We start from the raw sequence: 22,378 nt of genomic DNA, 5'->3' as shown, positions 1-22,378 counted from the left end.
AACGTGCAGAACACTGCTCTTTTTCTCACACAACTTGCATTTTGCACAGGAAGCGTAGAAGAGGCCAGCTTCCAATGCAGTGCCTTGCCTTCTTCAATTAAATACGATAAAGAAAATTAGGTCGAATGGTACAGAAGTCGTAATTCCCGAACCGGATATTTGGGAGTATACTGTATATTAAGAAAATATTTAGTTCAAAGAAATAATCCAATACATAAATTACAAAAAGAATAATGTTTATTTCAATACATAAATAAACTGTGTCAAGTGAATAAAAAACAATAATATCAGCTTCAAAAGAAAAGAAGCAATATAAGGATGAATATAAACAAAAAAGCTTCTCTACAAGAAGCTCTACATAAAGACATTTTCATAAACATTATAATCTATTTACAAATTCAGTGTGAGGAGCTCTAATTTAAAGGACAGTTACAATTTTCTTTTGGATTTAAAGTAAATTTTAGCTTAAAAATGCAATTTTTTGTCAGTATTTAATTTTTATTATTATTTTTATTTTTATTTATATTAAAATTTTATTTATTGCATTTTAAATCTTTCATCTATCCCTTCCCCTCTATCTTCACCTTATGTGTTACGAAACACTCAAAGATCATTTTTTCTTATTATTTTTTATCATGGCTGAAAGTAAATTATTTTGAGACAATATTTTTGTTTTTACAACAGACTTTTCTTTCATTTAATTAATCATTGCAAAATGGCCATATTTAAGACGAATAAAAATCCTTTTAAAATATATTTTACTTTTTTTTTTTTTGAAAAAGAATAGAAAATTTAGAATAGATTGAGATAAATTTAAACAGTTGCAAAGTACCTTTGCAATTATTCTACGTTGGAAAGGAATGGGGATAAGTTGAAAAGATTCGTACAAATCTACGTTGCAAAGTATCTTTGAATGAATCAACGTTGTATTGCCATTTAGTGTTTTCTAAAAAATTGGCGAAATTCTAAAAGAATAATAATTGATTCATATAAATATGATGTCCTCGTATTTTATTGTAAATATGTTTTTCTTTGATTCCAGATCATTTCAAATTCAGAAGAGCGTCATGTTATTTCTAATTTAGTAATATGATTAATATATTCCGTGATATTAATAGGCATTTTTTTAAATCCTAAATAACCAAATTTAATTTCTTGAATATAATATTCATTCATTTTCTTTAATAAACTTTCTTTCTGCTCCTAGCTATGTGGATAAATTATTCTGTGGATTGTTTTGTCATTACAGGCAAATTTCCAACAGTCAAAATATATTTAAATCAGATATATTCTAAAGTTAGACTATATCTAGAAAATATCACTATACTGTAATGAGAGTTGAAACTGAAAAATTGAGCTGGCTTTCTTGAAATGAAAATCTGTTGTCTGTAGTCTATCTGATAACTAATATTTGCTATTTGTATTTTACAGATAGATAAGTACTTTTTATCATATCTCATTTCAATAAGTACGACTTCTTCGCCTCCTTGACATGATTGTCGTTCCTCTCCTGTCACTAGGTGGTATAAAATCCGGCGAAGTTAAATTGGAAATCCTCGGATCGAAAATAGGATAGGACACCTTCCGGTGATTTTGGACAGGTGAGTCCGAATGTTTGAGGGCGGCATCGATGACATCCCTCGTGTTAATTGGTCTTTCCTCTTCATTGCCATAGTCATCGAGGGTTCTTCCAGAATTATGATATCTCTTTTCCCGTGAAACAGTATCACGTGGTGACGTTGGTGAACTTACAAAAGGTTCTCTCTTTTCAGATCTAGGAGGACCATACCTGGATGATTCATCTGGATTTACCAATGCTTCATCTTTATAACGTCTGTCATCTTCCAAATATGTATCGTCTCTGTATCGGCGGCCATCTTCTGATGCTCTATCAATAGCGGGTCTTAGTGGTCGATCATCGATAGTATCTGGTCTGGATCGGAAAGGTCTGTCATCGGATATCGGCCGTCTAGGTGGAATATCATCATCGTATCGTCGATCTTTTGGTGGTGGTAAAGGTCGTCTTCCTTCTGGACGTCTGGACATTCTGTCTTCATCTATGACATCTCGAGGGTAAGATTCTTTACGAAGACCGGTATCTGCGTCACTTCTCCTTCTCGGCTCATCATATTCTGGTAAATATCTCCTTGAAGCTCTGTCATCGTCATCGATGGATCGATCATATACTTCAGGATCACGAGATTTGTCTGTGTCGTAGTCACCTCTAGGTCTGCTTCTACGATATTCGTCATCATCAGGTCTCGTACGTCTGGGATAATCGTCATCAGTTCGATAATCTCGCCTTGAATCTCCTGAAGGTTTTCTATCTGTGTCATCGTAATATCTCGTCCTTGAATTTTGTCTTCTATACTCTTCTTCTTCCGCAGAATAAGATCGCCTTTCTATGCCTACATCATCTATTTTTTTGTCGTCTGGTAATCTTGTACGATAATCGTCTCTGTTGACATCTTTTCTAGTACTATCAGTTTCACGAACTGACGAGGGTGAAATATATCGTGATTCTTCTATCCGGCGATCATCATCATCATAATATTTTGGTCTGTCTCTATTGTTCGAATAACGATCGTCATCTCTCTTCCGTTCGTCGATTATGCTAGATCCTGACTTGTATGTGTCGTCCCTGGATCGGGATATTGGTACAGTTGACCGAGAAATATAGGCTTCATCTCTTGTTCTTGTAGGAGATATTCTGTCCCGATCATCATATTTAGACGGTCTCCGAAATTCATCATCATCTCGATAGATATATCGATCATCTGTTTTAGATTCATCAATATACGAAATTCGCGGTCTATCACGAACAGGTATATCATATTCAGTAGGCCGACGTGCATCTTCAGGCTTTCCACTCTTTCTATCCGATGGAATATCAACTCTGCTACTTGAGATTGGTTCTCTGTAATCTCTGTCCCTAGATCGAACATATCGATCTTCATCATCTCTTGGTATGTATCTGTCTCTCTTGTCATCGTATACGTACCTATCATCATCATCTCGATATCTATCATCCCTTGGACGGTAACGATCATCATATCGATATCGATCATCTTTTGACGAGTATCTATCATCATAATCAAACCGATCTCTTCGTTGATTTCTATCTTCATCTAGGTAAGGTTTGTCATTTCTGTATTTGTCCTCATCCCTATACGGATTATCTCTGTAACGATACCTGTCATCACGGTCTTTGTATCGGTCATCATAATCTCTATATCTGTCATCTCTATCTCGGTACCGATCCTCACGGTCTCTGTCATCTCCTCTCCGCCTATCACTGTCTCTGGGTGGGTATCTGTCTTCTAGTCTTGGTCTTTCGTCTGGATAAACTCTTGTATCTCCTTTGGAGTACCGATCGTCGGTATCTCTCCCTCTATCACTTTTATCATATCGACTTGCAGATCCTCTATCCTCGTAATCGTCTTCGTCGTCATATCTGCGCCGTCCTGGTTGAGATCTTCTCGCAGGCGGCTCACGCTCGAAGTCAGGATCTCGATATGAGGGTTTCGAGCTGTGGATCTCATCTTTCCGATCCGAATCTCTGGCAATAGGTCTTCCTGTGAAAATAAGGAAGGACTGTTGTAGAAAAAAAAATGCAAACGGTAGGAATGTTTTAAATAAATTCTAAAACTAGCATATTATAAGAAAAAATTAATGAAATATTTCAAATGTCTTATCGCATTTTTGAAAGTAATGCATTCTAATTCTTTAACAAAGAAATTGTAATTCTTGTTGTATCATTATAAGTATTTGATATTCGAACTGGCATTATGACATCGTGTAATGGATAATTTTGTCGAAGTTCTAATCAAATATTCAACCATTACTGTGATTATGCATGATTTGAAAGAGTTCTATTTAATTTACTTTCTGCAAGACCATATCTATCCAAAAGAATCCATTCATTTGTAGCCGTGATTTCTTTATTTAAAAAATGATTTTAAAAAAACCCAAGAAAATTTGGATTAAGATTCGGAGAAATATCATAAAATAATGAATTAATTGTATGAACTAAAATCACTTTTAAAAGTCAATATGAAGATTTCCTTTTATTATTAAATTTTATTAGTTAAATTTCTAGGTTACTGGAAATTTTGAAATATTTCCTTAGTTATTATAACTTGTATCGTTAATTACTTTGGAACTTCCACTCCAATGACATTCGAATTAATTTTAGCAGTGATGTAACTTTCTCTATAACAAAGGATTCCAAACTAGTTTTAAGAATGCAAATGAGACCTCATTTATAATTTGTATTTCTATGAGAATTTAGTTGGAAGTATGAAAATAATTATCTAACATGCAACTGTTCGGAATTTTAAAAAGTTCTGATGAGTGATTTCCACAGTGTGAGCCTGGATGCCTTGTGGAATCTAGAGTTACTCAAGAAGCTAGCGAGAGGTATTAAAGACCCTTTTTATAATTTTATTTAAATTTTTAATTCTGTTTTATAGTTTTGGCATTACGTTTTGCTAATACATATAAATATAAATTAAAATATATGTAAGAAATATAAATTAAAATATATGCAATAAATATAAATTAAAAGATATTATAAGTATTTATAATAATGACTTCTGTAAACCAAATAAAAGGCTAAAGAGAGAAAGCAGAAAAAAAAATATTGAATAAATTCAAATAGTTGTATGCAAAAGATAAATTCAAGCATTATTTTTATGCTGCTCATGTATAGGGTGATCGGTAAAAGTCTTTTAAGCGCTTTAAATCCATGCCGGTGTCTATCCAGGGAAGTAACACCTACCTATAGTAAAGTGAGTATAAAGAATGAATTCATTGCGACAGGTTACAACACCCCTAGTGGCAAAAAAAAGAAGTTACATAAATGACTCAAAAAAAAATAAATAAAGGAAATAGCACAATAGTTTAATTAAAAAAATAACGCTATACTATAATAAAAACACACAAAAAAGTTTCATGGAGTTATCTGCAAAATTAGAGAGGATATTTGCAATTAAAAGTATGCACTTTTCATGACTTGAAAAAGGGTTCACCTAAAATTAAAAAATGTATTAGACATTATCATACATTTTTTTTTCAAATTAAGCAAAGGCGAAGTGAAATTTAAGCTTTAAAGAGAGTAAATAATAATAATAAGAGGAAGAAGATCTGAAAAGTGGATTCACGTGGAAGCTGGGAAATCTAAGGTGTGTGATTTGGAATGTGCCTGCAGATCAACTTGATCGAATACAAATTGTATTGTGGCCGTTGATGGGCTTCTTGAACACACTAAGAATTTTTCTGTTTAGCAATGCCTTTTTTTTCAATCATTTTCTATGTACTTGTTACTTTCCTGGCTAGATGAGACGCAGTTTTGAATTTAAAAGACTGAAAAGGATTTTACCGATCAATCTATATATTCATTATCAACCTGAAGAAGAAGAAAAAATGAAACATAATTTCAAAGTAAATCAACCCAACTCTGATGCCACATTTTATAAATTAAAGGCATATGATTTCATTTTTTGTACTTTTTATCGAATTTCAATGAAACTGGAAACAAATTCAAAAAGAAAAAACTATATAGTGTTTTGAACTGCATCGGCTACATGAATAAATGCTTAGTTTGATATTGAAAAGTTGTTCACTATTTCTTGCGTACAGCATATGCTCTATCACTAAAGGAATAAGTACTGTGTAACATAGGTTCGACAATGCTTCAACGAAAATCCTGGCTCTTTACAGCATTATTTTATAATTCTCTCTGTAGCGTAAATCTGTGCCATTGCACTTCAGCAACTCTTATATTCTCTGTGGTGTTTTTCTCTCAGAGGGAACAGCATCTCGCGATCTTGCTAATGAAAACTGAAAAATCTTCACCGTTTCCTCAGAATTGCAATAAAAATATTTGAACTCATTGGAAAAACAACGAATTAAAAGTCAATGAAAAAAAAAAAAAAAAGGATTACAACAATTCTTGTTTTAAAAACGGAAGAAATGCTCGAATAATGACGTCCAAACTTTTCTGAGATAGCGGGATTAGAATATCAGATGTAGGAATTTAAGTTTTAATTCTGAAAATTTTTCTAAACATCTAACTAAAAACATATGTATGTGGGGAAAAGCAACGACCAGCATTAATATGAAAATATATTTATTATAATTAAAGGACAGAACATTACTATAATAACATAAAACACATAAAAGATACATGAGCGTGAGCGGTACGTCTTACAGACTCACTGCCCAACTCCCGTCTGCCAATAATGGCGGGAAAGCATCACTTGATTAATGACGTGACGCAACATGGCCAACATGGCGCCATACAGGATATGAGATCTGTCAGCGCTTCCCACATATATATATATATTTTAAATTCAATAAATGACATTTGAAATCAACAGTATTGGCGACATTGCACAGTATTGGCGTATTGGCGTATTGGCGTATGCACAGTATTGGCGACATTGAATAATTTATAAATGTAGAAAAACTTGTTCAATAAAATTCTTTATTTTATTTATTTCTTGGTCCATTTTAAAATTAATGACTATTTCTCAAAAAAAAAATGCCTTTGGAGTTATATGTATGGTGCCTTGGAAAATTCTGGGCTTGACAAGAGCACCAGGAAAAGAAAAAGTTTGGAAATTTCTGGTTTGAAAAACTGTAGAGACTGAGAACAACGTCGCAGAAAAACTAAACATAATTTTTAAAAACACTTACTGTCGTCTTTGGAAGATGTAGGAAGAGGATCTGACTGTGCAGGAGCATAAGTTTGTGTGGGTTTAATGTCTGAAAGACTCCCTTCGTGGGCTCTGTTCTCATTGTTCGATGTGGAAATCTTTCGAGGGTGCAAGTCACTCTCCTCCCCTCCACTCAGAATGGATGCTTTTCGATCGTGAGCAGAAGTCGTCACAGAAGACGAAATGGATTCTGCAAAAGAGAGAAAAAATTATGCATTGTTGAATGAACATTTGCTACATGTAATGCCAATTCCTCCTTCTGAATGCATGACTATTTTGATTGTTGAGTTTTGTCATTTAACTAAGAAGGAAAAGAGGATCAGGTGTAAAAGAAATATGAGGCCATCGCTACTTTCAATAACTGTAAGAAAAAAAAGGTTTTTGAGGATGTTCTTTGAATGAAAGTTTCCTGAGATTTGAGATGAAATAAAGTTATAAAAAAACGATATTATAAATAAATCAAAAAGAAATGTGAGGCCATCGAGGAGGATTTTTTTTTTATTTTAATTGATTTCTACTTCTTAGTTGATATGTTATGTAAAATTGGTTTTGAGATTTCAATAGTAAACTTCTCAAAAAAATTTTATAAAAAGGCAGAAATTTTTAAATATAAAGAAAATAAGAGAGGGCGAAAATAAATATTGATATCCATCTTACTGCAAGTTTTATATAATTTCCATGTATCAAATTTTATTATTTGTATTTTGTCGATGTTATGGCACTTTTCAAATATTTACATATTGTTTTTCTGGACTTAAAGACTTTTAGAATCTTAATTCTGATTTAGACGAATCGACAGATAGACAGACTAGCATTCTCCCTGCAAACTGCGTAGTATAACAAATCGTTTCTTTCAGAATGCAAAGGCTGATACAAGCATCGCGACCATCAAACCTAAAACATGGTATGATGTTTAGAATAGATACTTAAAATTGGATTTTTTTTATTAGCATTGTCTACTTATTTCCAACTGTTAATAAATTACCACTGATTATTAAATTATCATTTTTATTTTTAAATAATTATAAAAGTTAATATAAATTCGAAAATAAAATGCCATTAGTAAATCTTCGGAAATTTCCTATCAGTAAAAAAATTATTTTCGAAACTAAATCGGTAAAAAGATATATCTGAATCTAATAAAAAGTGAAAATGTCTTGAAAAAAAGTGTTTCGATATATACGCATTCAAAATGTGTCCTACCTCGTCTTGTTGAATTCTGCATAGCGCCACCTGGCAGCCTTGCGGCAAAATCTCCCTTTGCCAAATCTACGGATGAGTCACTCCTTCTTCTGGGTGGTGACGGAGGAGTGACTGAAGTCTTCGAGATAGCGTTGAGGGAACTCTCAAGGGCCCCATCTACCTCCGTTCGATTATTGGGACTCGAAGTTGTGGGAGGTTTAGCGGTTGTGTAGGAATAGTTGACGAGGGCTCGTCGCTGAGTGTCTGAGATCTGAACAATAGTCAGCCCAAAATAACACTGAAAAAAAATAAGAAAAATATAATCAATTTTAACTTCATAAGGTTGCAGAATTTTTTTTTTAATGATGGAATACAGTTTTTAGCTCAATATAAATAGTTTTTAAGATAAAATTTTTGGGGAAATTCAGATGATTTTTTGAAACTTCTTTTCTTTGTAAATATTTAAGTAAAAAAATGTCACAATGAGAAATTTTTCATTTTTTTTTAAAGCTTGTAAGATTTTAATTACAGTTTTTCAAGAATATAATATCACTGTTTTAATTTCAATTCTTGCAACCAAAGAGGAATATTGATAGTCTTAAGCAATGCAGTGATTAACTTGATATCTTTAGGATATTAAGTCTAAACTGACAAATCTCAAGTCACTTCTCCTATAAGAGTAGAAAATTGTATTATGGCAGTTTTCTTTCAAGGGAATGATAACGCAGGCAATTAATAAAATTTTCTTGTTTGTTCTTTGAATGTATCATCTGATTTTGACTACATTTGCTGTGCTGCTTACAAAGAAAATTTCTTTTCTTTTTCCTTTTTTTTCAATTAGATACTTTTTGAGATATATATCTAAATTATAAAATATTTATAACTTTAAAGAATAAATTATTTATCAAACAAGTGAATCATATAAAAAAATATTAACATCCGCTTTAGTCATATGATGAACAAAAAGCGGAATGTGATGCCTCAGCTATTCTCATGTCCAAGATTTTTCCATGAATGTCAATGGGTATAGACAATCACTTCGCATACAATGACGAGTTTGACTCGGGCATTCAATTTCTGAATTTTAATTTTAAATCTGCAGTAAAGTAAAAAATATTAAGTAATTTAAATTGCCAAAATGATTTAAAAACGCTTCAATATCTAAAAAACTCTTATATTATTACAGAAATTAAAACATTAATAAACGTCCCAAATAGGATAGGTAATTTTATTAAGAAGTGAAATAAATTCGTAGGTCAAGGGTTTAAAATAGTTACATTTCTCTTCAGTTAGGAATGGGGCCAACCACACGAAATATCTGTTTCTGATAAAGTATTAGTGGATACTGTAGGATAAAAAAAGAGTTTCTTATGAGAGAAACTATGGTTACTGGAAAAAGCATTCGCCGCGAATTTTTTTCCATCGCTATGTTGGAAAGAGTTGGCCGAAGTTTCAGAAATCGGGTCACTCATTGTATCGCCAAGAAGGGGCGACACTTGCACAATACAATTTTCAAAACACTGTCCAAGTAAATTTCAATGTATGTAACATATGGTGAATAAATATTTAGAATGGTACCTTTAATGTCTTTTGTTTTATTGGCCCTTCAAATCAGCAAATGATGCTGCCGCACCCTGTACAAACTGATGTTTTTTAAATTAATTTTTTAAAGTTGTGAATGTGGATAGTCGGTTATAAGTCTAAAAGGTGCATTATTACCAGGTAGGTCAAAGAAACGAGCTATATTCAAAAACAAATAAAATAAAAATTTTAGTTCCGGTCTTTAATTTTTTATAATTATTTTTTTCATTATTACCCAATATTAATTTATTTAGAATAAAACTACGTATAATTTTGTTATTCCAATTAAATGCTAATTTTTTAGAAATATTTTTATTTACTTACTGAATTTTCATTTATATTTTGCGGAACTAAAATTTACTTTTAACTATATAAAAAGAAATATAAAATCCATATCCTATTTTTTTTTTTAATGTTTAACCGAAAGCTTTATTATCAATTCTATTTAATTTCTTCAAAAACTAAGACACCTGGAATATTTCAAAGACATTTAAATCTAATTACTATATCTTTTTGAGGAAAGTAATTAAAATGTGTGTTTTTTCTCTAGACTTATATTCATTTTATTGAAAATTATCTTATAACACTATTTTAGTTAAATATAAACATATATTTTGAGGTGAAAACTATAGAAATAAAATTTCATGTTTTTCTCCATATTTGTTTATTTCAAAATCCACTGTCCCCTTTAAAAAATTTAATTTCAAGCATTTGCATTATTTTAAAAATAAACATTTTTTTAGAAAAAGCTTCCTAAAGGTATAATTATTTTCACAAAAAAAAATTAATTAATTCAGATTAGAACGTGCTTTATTATTCTGACTCCGCAATTTCTCAGAAATGCTTTATTTCTTAATTATATTTCACGAAAGAGATAGCGTGTGGGACTATATTTTCTTCTTTTTTTTTAATTCAAGGTCTAATCGCTTAGCAAATTCAAAATCTCGGCAATTTCTGCAGTTGTGGTTTTCCTATTTTGTGCGTGTCTCTTTTACAAAATTGAGGATGCTTCTTTTCCGATAAAAAGTCAATTTTCTGAGTTTTTATTCATGACTCCCTTTTCAATGGCTGAAACCGGTCATTTTTACTACCAACATCATTATTACTTTCATTTCGTTTTTCATCTACATTAATTATAAAGATGAATATGCATGTGCGTGTGTGCATTCTATTGACCAGAAACCATCTCATGTACAGTTATAAAATTTGGCGCAATTTGGAGGAAGAGAATGTGTACCTAGGTAAATTTGAATTTGAATTTTAGTCAATTAAGAATGAAGCCGAATTCTTGATTGACTGTAGGTGGCGTTTTTCATTAAAAATTCAGAAAATACAATCGCACAAAAACAAATTTTACACTTTATGAAAATTTTTAAAAAAATTGTCCTTTAAGAATATTAATTTACTTGTTGTGCCGGGTTTTGCTAAATTTTGGCAATTTTTTAAAAATATTTTTTTGCCCAATTTTCAACAATAGATTATATTATTGCCTTTATGTTCCAACTTTTTTTTATTTCTTCATCAAATACTTAATCGCGTAATTTTCTTTCATTGTTAAAAGTTAAAGAAGAATGATTTTGTCTGCGTCATTGACAAGATGAATAAAAAATAGAAGATTCAATACAGCGAAACTCAGATGACAGAGGAACCACAACCGATATTTGTTTTAATAGCGGCAGATAAGGCTGCCAAATTGGCGACTACTTCAATGGCTACTAATATTTCTGTGAAAGACATAAAGTAACATTAAAGAGCTTCTTCATTCTAATTGGCAAAGACAGGGGAACCTGGAGACAAACAACAAACTTCATGTTATCAAACCCCATGTGCAACCTTGGTCCTCATTAGCGAATAGAAAAGCAGATACTGTTTTAACACGATTATGGATTGGACACACTCGATTCATCCATATTCATTTGTTGCTCGTTGAACAACCACCACTGTGTTCGCGATGCCATTGTCAAATGTCTGTACAACATATTTTGTCAGAATGCCCAAATTTCAATACCCAGCGTTTACAGTTTTTTCAAAAGTCTTGCCCTTCATTATCTTCCCTGCTCGATAAGACACCTCATGTCCAAATTTTTGCTTGTATAAAGTTTTATCCATTGATTTAAATCTTGTTTACTTTTTGCTTCTCCTCATCTTCTCTTCGATGACTGTTTTAAAATGAGATAATTTTACCCATTGTTTGGCGCAGCACAGCCAACATCATGGCTCTTGCGCCATAAAACTTCAAACAATTCAATTGTTTTAATAGCGGTAAGATATTATGAGATTTAAATATTAGAAAGGTTCATGTACATGATAATCAGATCTTAGCTAAGGCAATTAAAATAACATGGCTTTAATATAAGGCAATTTTGAGAAATCATGAACATGAAAAAGGATTTATCTAAAATCAAATATAAGCCATTCTCTAGACGAAGCCACTGATACCAAAGGCGACTCATCATAAGTAAAAGAAAATTATAAATGTGGAAGTAGTTTTTACATTTAAAAAAGTATGATGATAATTAAACTGCAATTAGAAAAACGTATTTTTATTGAAATAGAGAAAAAGACAATTATTCACAAAGATTTTATCGCAGAATTCGTGGCTACTACAAACTTTTGCTATGGATTAATCGAACTTTGAGAAAAGGAAGAAATATGCCTTTGACTGTGACGTAATAATAGGTGGCTGCAAGTAGTTTCGGGATCAAACGTAAAGGGCTAAAAAAGACAGACTTGTCTAGGATAGGGCTACTTCTAATTTTTTTCAAAGTGTTGCAGTCTACCCAGTGCTGTAAGTGTGGCTAACTAATGAAAAAGTCTACAATATTTATTGTTACTTAATAATAAACACAGAATAAATACCTACCTACAGAACTACAAGCATAATAATAATAGCCACAAATAAAATAATACCAAATGATGTATTTAGTATCAAACAATTCAAAATACATTAGAAAACAAATCATTTTCATCTAAAGTTAGTTCTTGTAGTTATAGTTAATAGATGACTTAGTCACATACTGTCCGTCCATCTTGAATATCTCGGTAAGTAATTACTAACTGCTCATCTTGTACTGGATTCTAAGTGGTCGTCTGTCAGACGGGAACAATGTATTATCTTAATTATATTCATCTTTGAAAATGTAGATTCACACAGATAAGTAGAGAAAAAAATCAATGTTAAATGAAATTCAACTTTTTTTTTTAAAGTAAGGATACTTTACTTTATCCATTAATTCCAAAAGTTATTCTTAGATTCTGAAGTACGTGCTTTTAAAATTATGTCAATTTGAAGGAGAAAAACTTCGTCTTCTTCAGGTGATAAAGAATATATAAAGAATATATATAATTTAAATTATATCGATGCCCCATTCCTCCTTTTAGCATGCGAATCTTAGATCTTAGTAAAGGCGGTCACCCCAAAATATCTTGGTGGTCCCTCGGTCTATCGCGATCGACTTAATGTCCTCCTCTGCGATAAAACCTCAGTACATTTGTTCAGTTTTAACAATCAAATATGGCTAGAGAGCAGCGAATAAATAAGGTTTTGCTTGTTGTATCACTTATTTTATCTTCAGCAATGGCCTTTTGATATGCATAGATATTTGAAACCCCCAATGAGTGATCAGTTTTACTCTGAGAACTAAAAGCCCAACCGCAAATAACTACGCGTTAAAGGATTACAAGCGATTCATCTAAACGTCAACATTTCACAAAAAAAAGAATTTTGCAGACCAGTGCCAGTTCGTTAACTTGAATGATTTTCTCTGAAAAAGAAATCAAATACAATTTAAGATCTATGAAGCAACGAAATAATTAGAATGTCGTACCATTTTTTGCATTGATGTATATTTAACTATATCTACCGTCTTTAATGAAATAATTGTATCTTTATATAGACAAAGGCATAAAGGAAGCCTTTTTTGTTGGTATTTAAATACAACCTGAAAAAATCGATGCAAATTTATATTTAGAGATAAATTTCCTAAATATAGCAGTAAAATAATTTAAAATTAAAAATACAATATAATTAAAAGGTGATAAAGATTGTGTTAGATGCTGATATCGCCTTTTGAACAACTAAAATATTTTTTATTTGTGTGCTTTGTTTATAAGAACATGTAATATAAAAATCTGCATTTCAGACAAAACACTGAATATAAAATCATCTTCCTTAAAAAAAAATTAATTAAAACTGCTTTGACTACATTTTTTACAATGTTCAACTTCAGAGTTGTAAAACTCTCATACTGTTTTTCATAGTTCATAGCAGATTTCGCAAATTCAAGGCTGAACAACTTTTTTTTTTAATTCCTCTCTGATCCTTCGGGCCCTTTCTTGTGGTTTTTCCTTCGAGTGTCTTCCTTGCGAGTAAAATAGAACTTGTTTCTTGCGTGAATGGAGCATTTTTAACCTGCCTGACCTTCAGTTGACGTCAGAGGAAATATATCAGTTTAGCTGCGTGATTTTGGTAGTAAATAAACGAAACCACCTGTTTGGGCCGGTGGGGTTAAGAAAAATGGACGGTTGAGTGGAAGGTTGGAGAAAAACACTACTGTTGTTCGGTGCCTTTTCAAAAATATATCTCTGAAATATATGCAGAGCTGGTTTGGAAAGTTCGCGCGTGATTCTTTTTCTCGATTGAGTGCGCATGAAGTTACATTGCCTAAGCTGAATATGTTGTGTGATATACTAATAAAAAAATTTTAATATGTTCATTAAACATTATATAAATGATTAACAGAATCTTATCATCGATTTCCTCATATATTTTCTTATTAGAATATCAGTTTTTGCAAATGGGCGAAACCAATTTTGCCACTTTATTAGAATTAAATTTATAAATAAATTGTTGCGATAAAATTCCATTTTAAGAGACAAATGAAGCTTTCTCTTTCAGTGATGGTTTTTAAATACCGCTTTTTTAATACAAACAAATATTCGAAGGAAAGTTAAATGGCTGTAAATATTCAGAGAAATATAGCTTTCTCTTTCAGTGACGGTTGTTAAATACCGCTTTTTTAACAGAAACAAATATTCAGAAGAAGTTAAATGACAGTAAATATTCAGAGAAATAGAGCTTTCTCTTCCAGTGACAGATTTTAAATACCGCTTTTTTAATGGAAACAAATATTCGAAGGAAAGTTAAATGGCAGTACAAATATTCAGAGAAAAGATCATTCAGTGGCAATTTAGGATTCAATGTTCTTGCTACTCAATTATGTCAGGTCACTTAAAGGGATTCATCTTTTTCAGATAATCGCAATAATTTTTTTAAAGATTCATTTGTAATTATTGTCCGATAATGCATATACAAATAAGGGTATTCAAGACCTTTTTGGCTTAGCTCATCCTACCATCATGCTAGTATAGCCCTCACCTAGGGACTCTTTCCTATCGCACCAAATTGCCGTTCAGTTTTCGCTTTTCTGTTGGTCAATCAATCACTGAATTAGTTTAAGAAAAATTGTTCAATGTACAATATTTGGCATTGAAAAGAGTTGTTTTTTATGCAAATTAACAAAACAACGATTAGTCTCAAACTATGTTTCTGAAAATTGAGGTAAGAACATTAGAAAGGGCTTAAACTTCGGGCATAGCTTTAAATACAACTACATCACAAAATAGTCATGTCTTAAAATATATATATACATAATATCATAATTGCTTGGTTATAATTTAATAAAAAATAATTAAATATTAAAAAAAAGTACAAGGTTTACTGTTGCATAATGATAGTTGACAGTGATATCTCATGATAAAATAACGCATCAAGTCCATAAAAAAACTAAATTTGCAGGAATTTTATTTTTATAATTTCTTTTTTTTTATTTTAAAGGTAAGGAAAAAATATTTCGCTTCCAAATTAAAGATAAACAAGGACATTACTAACACATACCTTATTTTCATTCATCGAAAACTTTTATGTGCCATAAAAAAATAAAGAAAAAAAATTCCTAACTTTCTTTAAAAGCGAATGACAACTTTAGAATTGCTCTAATATAACCAGAGTGTGAGGAACCAGGAATAGTTTTTAGTAAAAAAGAAAATAAAAGTATCCAATGCGGAAATTAAAAGCTAATAAATATAGAAGTGCTGTGAGATAGAATGGTTATGATTTCGAATAGCTGCACGGTAAGGGAAAACAAATCTATATTTTTGCCTCCATAGCAATAAGTTTATATTTATTTTGAAAAGTTTTTATAGGAAAAACGTAAGTCTTTTTTATATATATATTTCATTGTATTATTGCATGATAGTTCAACGAACAATTTTCTTATAACTGCTCAAGCTCATTAAGATTCATAAAAAACGAAAATCCTATAAATTTTATAAAATTCAAAACATTTTTATATAAAAAATTTCGCACTGCATTCATAATTTTGTGAAATAAAACGCAAAACATTAACTTTGCTATCATTATTTAATTTTAAAAGAACATTTTTATATTAGCAAAAAAAAATATTTTATTCCATTCGTTGCATTTGTTTATATATTAGAATAGAAAGTAAGGATTTTATTATGTGTTCTATGCCCCTTTGTTAATAATTTTTACCATAGATTCAATTCAATAAAAATAATATAACACAAGAATATACAATCTAGAAAACGTATTTTCTTTTATAATAGCATATCGAAAAAGTTTATGTAAAAGCATATTTCAGTCATAATGTTATGTAAATTAAATTAGGAATCCATTTAATTTTGTAGCATCTATCGTAAATTATTACAATGATAAGGATTCGATGCGGATTATGAAATGAAGCAGATGAACAAGTTATTTTATTATGATGTAAAGGACACAACTCATTTCCTTGTTAACACAATACATTTCTAGGATATTTTTCAGTATTCTGAATATTGAACTATTCTTGTAAAATAGAGTTAAGTTGTGTGAATAGGGTTGATACTTTAATGTTTATTATATTTTTATGATAGATTTTAGAACAAAGATATTTTAGCGATTAATTATAGTTTGAATATCTAATATTAAATATTCCCTTCCAAATTTTCTTCATGTATACATATATACATATTCCATATTTAGTGCTTTTTAACTGATATTAATGTTTAACTGATATCATGTTGTAAATCTATAATTGCTAAATTCAGAGCATCTTAATTATTAATACATCTTAATCCAGCCAATCTAAATATTCAATAAAATATCAATTATTGTTAATAGAATTGAGTTACAGTCAATAAAATTGCGTGAAAGTTTCTTATTTTTTTTTTTTTTTTTTCTTCAAGCATAATGGCTGTGTTAGAAAATAATGCATCACTTGTATTGATTTTTTGATAGATGCATATTGGAAAAATTATTATATTTATATCTAATATATAAAAATGTATTTTTGTTTGTTCGTATTTTATGCACTACCGTACCATTCAATCCGATTGCGATAATACTTTGCCAACTTATTGCCTGTACTTGCGCGAAGGTTATAGGCATAGTACAATTATTATCTATACTTATATATAAAGCTCAATGTGTGTGTGTGTGTTGGCTCTCTACAGAAAAGACCATTTGACCTACAGCTACCAAATTTGGTACATGTATACCTTAGAGGTCGGAAATGTGCACCTGGGGTCCCTTTTTTTGAATTTTTAATTAGAATTTCAATTATTAATTAAAAACTAACTTTCCCGCCAAAAAGTCTTTTCATTTTTCCTCAACGTCAAATGAGTAAGGCTTCATATTTTTTTTCCCCAACAGTAATGAGGCTAGGGTTAACACTTTTCGGCCTATTATTTCAAACGATTCTGTTTATTTTCTTAATGTTTTCTGCATTAAAATTCTTCTGCATTCTGCATTTAAAATTAATCATTGTTAATAAATCGATCTTTCAGATTCATTCTGATGTACTTTTGAAATAAAATAACACAGAATAAAGGAAATTAAAAATTTCTAATCTGCGTAGCGTTACCCCAACTGGCGTAGAAAAATTCACGCATTTGCGTTACCGTAACTGGCGTTGAAAATTCATATTGTGTTCTGATTGTTGACAATATTATCAACGGATGATTCTTGATTTAAATTATTTTTAGGTTCGTTGTATGCTTTTGAAATTAAATTGTATTTATATTAGTTATATATTTTTTGTGTTATAGTTTTAAGTACATCGTTTTTTAAGTAGTTTTTTTAAACCTGTTTTCGACCAATTATTTTAAACGATTCATTTTATTTTCTTAGTGTTTGATGCATTTAAAATTAAACATTGTTCATTGATCGATCTGTTAATGATGAATCTGAGAAAATTTTGTTGACAAATTCTTGAGATATTACATAAATTAAGAAAGATATTCTTTAGTGCTCATAAAGTTTAAATGCTCAGTGACTCTGTTTTCAGTAATCATATTATTAAAAAAATGCTTTGGTTCAGTAAAAAATATTATTATATTAATTGCAGATTAATTCTTTCCACTTTAATTTAAAGCATAAATTCTACGAGAGCTAACAGAAAATTAGAGCGATACATATTACGTTATGACTGAAGGCCTTTATAATATTATGAATGAATTATATAACTATCAAAATGTGAAGTTTTAAAATATTTTGATGAAGAATCTATTAAAGTAGGAATTGCGTAAAATATTTAATTATTAAAATTTAAACGAACATCAAGATTGGCGAACCGGCTGGTCGCCAAAGGTGGCTAGTATCTAATATATAAAAATGAATTTTTGTTTGTTCGTACCTTAAGCGCTGCCGTACCGCCCATCCGATTGCGATAAAACTCCACGTTTTTCACATGGCCAGGTGGATACTCATGAGTCGGACAGCCAAAAAAATTAATGTATTTTTGCCAAAGACGGAAAAACAAAAACAAAAAATTATACCCCAAAGTATATTTGAATTATAAAGTCTAAAATTAGTATAAATATTATTTATACTCCTCATTTATATGTCCTTCAATTGCAGTGAACGTATTCATAATCGATAAGCAAATAAATATTATTCTTTCTTTCATTCCTAATTAAACAAGGTAGCTATTTTAAATTTCAAAGGATAATTCAAAATCATTTCTTCTGTGTTAGCAGCACAATGGGTACCAACTAGTAACTGATAAAATTGTGAAGAATTAATGTTAAAATGAACTAAGCCGACATTCCTCTATTCATTTTTCGTTAATTATTTATTCCTTTTGTAAGGAATTCAACAACCATTTTAAGTAGAAAAATACATGAATATATTTGAAATCGGATAACTAAGTTAACGTTTAAAGCAAACATAATAAAAAGGAAGCTCTTACATCGAAGGCATCTTATCGTGCCATACCAGTTTCGTTTTCGTTTCATTTCGGAGGCATCTGAAAATCATTTTAATTTATATTAACTGAAATAGTAGTATTTTTCATGCAATACTTTCACGCAGATAGGATGCAGACACAAGCGTCGTCCTCGTTTCCAAGTTATAGGTAAAGTTTAAGCGATTCAATCCTGTATCCTTTCCCCAATAATCAAGCGTATTTGAAAAATAGGGCACTATTTAATTAATCTAAAGTAACGACTTCAACGAAAAAAATACATCAATAATCTTCTCTATTTGCTAAAAACACCAAACACCATTTGTCTACCATCACCTAAAAGAGCAAAGTTATTGTATAATATTATATGGTGTGCAATCTTTACCATGTGAAATAATTTACGAATATATTACGTTAACACACGGGACGCAGAAATCATTGTTATTATCATGAAATGACAGCGATTGAACATAAACAAATGTAGTATATTTTATTGAACATTTTTATAGCTTCACTTAGCTAATAAATGGAGGTATAAAATATTATAAGAAATGCTTGGAATAGAGCTTTCCTGGACTTCCTTTCATTTAGAGGAAAAAAGATGTAAAAGAAAATGAATTAAGTATCTAATAGAAGTTTAAATCGAGCTTGGAAATTTTCTTTACACATTGACTGCTGCTTAACTTATATGTAGCTCTTACCAGTTATTTAATTACACCGAACCATGTATTGAAGTAGATGATTTCCTCACCGTTTTTAATTCAATTTATTTTATTTTTTAATTCTATTTAGCTCACGTCTCTATTCTAGTTAAAAGATAGCAAAGAAATAGGCATCTAAATAGAGAGGTCCGAATATCAGGCCTGCATGAGAAATTCAAATGGTTGCATTATTTGAATAAAAAGAAATGTTATTTCTTTTCTATATATTTGTTTATATAAAAGTACAATACCTAATACCTAATATTTAAATTTATTTAATAAAACATATCGAAACGCTTTTTATTTTATTTAGCATTTTTAATGATATTCATTAAATTAAGATTTATCATTTTAATTCAGAATATAAGAAAAATATTATTCGTGTAAATAAATTTCATTTATTTAGATGATATAAAATATAAATTAATATAACAATAAATGTTACAATTACTTATTTGTTTGATCTAAACAATAGCTGTCCATCTTAATATTTTACAGCATTTATATTTGGCCTGTCCATCAATCATTTTGACTTTATCAATATTTTCTGAAGAATTTATCAATAAAATATTTAAATCATTCTATTCAGATTCACCTAACGACGATCTGCTATAATTCTTTACCTTCTTTTTAACGCCGAAATTCTTTTCATTGTCGAGTTACAAGCCCTAATCATATTTTTACTTTTCGAATATTTGACGTGAGAGTTAAATAAATTTGGATTTAAAATTAAAATGAATCCGTATTGTAAATTTTTAGGATCATTTCTTTTTTATTGATCAGAGGGTACCAGTCTTGCAGGGTATCTCAGAGATAAATACAAGATCAATATTTTTTTAAAAAATCCATCCAATCTAATCCAAATCTTAAAATCAAATAGAAAGAGAGGGTAAATAATAATAATAACATGATTCCACCGGCCACATTCGCCTTATTTACAGCTCTGTATTGACCTCGTCACATGACCACAGTCAAAAGCTACGAGAAACGCATCAAAATAACTCTGAAGTTGCTTTTTTTTTTTTTTCTTTTCTTTTTTCTGAGAGGGGAAGGGGTGTGAACTCTAAAACTGAATTAACTGAACTACAGCTTTTAAGGACAAACAATCACGTCAATAATCGACGTCTTCCTCATTCACCAATAAAAAAACGATTTATCTGTCATTAACACAATTCTATTTACGAAGTCGAGCCCTGTTTAATTTATGTGGTGTTTCTCATCTCATCCATTGTTTACACAGCATTTTTGGAGTCATTCATTCATGTCAAGGCCAAACCGCATTTAAAGATGTATGTTTAACACAACAACACACCGCTGTGACAAGTGAAGTATGTGTAAAGAGAGGGTTCTTACCCAGATGATCCAAAACATGGCTGCGAGGGTGAGTGAAGCGACCACGAAGCCTAGAACGAAGCAGCCAGCATAGCGGCAGCGTGTGGATGAAGTGCTCTTCAGCGAGCCCATTGCCCGACCGACCACTCGACCGTCGGGTATATTAGGAGGTCGCCGGAGGGTCAGCCGGTTTGGAGGAAAACGAAGCTTTTTCGGCGGCTCATTTCGCTGCGGTTTTTGAATCGTTTCTCTCACTTTCCAAAGTTGCTTAATGGGACAGATTAGCAATTGTAATTCTAATGAAGGCTCTAAAATGAAGTTTTGTGCATGATACTCAGAGCTGGTTTTGGAAACAAGTAGAAAATGACCCGCGAAGACTGCATTTTGAGGGACTATTTTAAATAAGACACCTGTAGAATCGTATCTGATATCATATTACTGCATATGGTTGTTATATGACAATACATGGGGCGTCATCGTTGCGCGATGAGAATGTCACTGAAGTCGCAAATGTCATTGAACAGGCTTCTGTCCGTTTTCTTAATATCTCACATTTTTTGTGCTTTTTGGTATACAAAATATAGAGAAGTTATTGTAATCAGCAAAAAAAAAAAAAAAAAAAAATCGGGATTATTGATGAATCTCCACATTCTAAACCTCCCTGAGTTTGAAAACACATTTTTGGCATTATGTCTGTATGTGACAAAAGTAACTCAAAAACGCTTTGAGCTAGATGGATGAAATTTGGTACATTCAGCACTCACAAGCCCTCACAACAAGCAACAACCCACAAGTAGTAATCGAGAGTAAACAATCGCAACAAGACTCGAAGCGACCAGACAAAACTCTGTAGGAAGAAAAAATTTCACGCAGCTATTCTTCTCTATGGTCTCTACAAACGCTTGCCATTCCCCACTCTCTTCTTTCTTTAGCTGTTCTCAACTGCCCATTCTGGGCTATTGGCTACTAATTCCAAATTTGAACAAATTTCCCATTCACTACTGTACGACTAGTTACTAATTCCAAATTTGTACAAATTTCCCATTCACTACTGTACGACTAGTTACTAATTCCAAATTTGTACACGAGGTACTCAGGGATCTTTACTCCCTTCATGCTTACCCTCCTCTACGCCTTCTGCTATTTGCTTGATCCTTCCATCCTTCGATGGCAAGCGAGGGAGCTCTCCATGAGAAACTGTCGCCGCTCTGTTTGCTCCTTGCTTCTCATGGACAGCCAACAACTTCACGTGTTGGCCGTACGTGGCGATCCATTAGACGGGGGGGGGGTACATTTCGGTTCCCGGTATATCAATCAGCCAGTATCCTAGACACATGACTGGGCTGCTCAAGGGGATCAAGCAAAGACGTCACTGCTTGGGCTTGGGGTTAAGGGTGGTCACTGTCCCCGAGGGTGACTCCCAGCGTATAGGCTCCGGCTAGCACCATGGTAAGAGCTGAGGCTTAGAATGTTTATTGCCGGTGGCTGTCATCCCTTGCTGGGCTCTGTGGTGGGCGGTGCCGTTGGGACCCGAAGTTTTATCTGACTCTTATGGGTTTTTTTTACTTCTGACACTGAAGCGCTTTCTGAAACTTCCCATTTCGTTATTCTCACCATT

The 22,378-nt window shown here is 31.5% G+C and overlaps 1 protein-coding gene across 1 annotated transcript; it reads right to left on the bottom strand.

The window, feature by feature from the left end:
- Positions 1–219: 219 nt before the first annotated feature.
- On the bottom strand, positions 220–21,038 carry LOC129981133 (eukaryotic translation initiation factor 3 subunit A-like). Its single transcript, XM_056091830.1, has 4 exons — positions 20,782–21,038; positions 7,923–8,199; positions 6,700–6,909; positions 220–3,575 (listed from the first exon to the last, which is right to left on the bottom strand). The coding sequence occupies exons 1-4, from the start codon at positions 20,890–20,892 to the stop codon at positions 1,462–1,464; spliced, it is 2,712 nt and encodes a 903-aa protein (XP_055947805.1). The 5' UTR covers positions 20,893–21,038; the 3' UTR covers positions 220–1,461.
- Positions 21,039–22,378: the final 1,340 nt, after the last annotated feature.

Source organism: Argiope bruennichi, chromosome 8 (assembly GCF_947563725.1).
Source record: "Argiope bruennichi chromosome 8, qqArgBrue1.1, whole genome shotgun sequence".
NCBI lineage: Eukaryota > Metazoa > Arthropoda > Arachnida > Araneae > Araneidae > Argiope > Argiope bruennichi.
The sequence above is the reverse complement of the archived record's forward strand: the minus strand, read 5'-3'. Positions and strand labels throughout refer to the sequence as shown.

What these genes read in the sequence shown, in the direction of transcription:
- LOC129981133 (XM_056091830.1), bottom strand. Translation starts at nt 20,892, where the DNA reads ATGGGCTCGCTGAAGAGCACTTCATCCACACGCTGCCGCTATGCTGGC. An exon ending in CCATGTTTTGGATCATCTGG is followed by an intron (nt 8,200 to 20,781) that starts GTAAGAACCCTC and finishes ATTTTTTTTCAG; the next exon opens with TGTTATTTTGGGCTGACTAT. An exon ending in GCAGAATTCAACAAGACGAG is followed by an intron (nt 6,910 to 7,922) that starts GTAGGACACATT and finishes TCTCTTTTGCAG; the next exon opens with AATCCATTTCGTCTTCTGTG.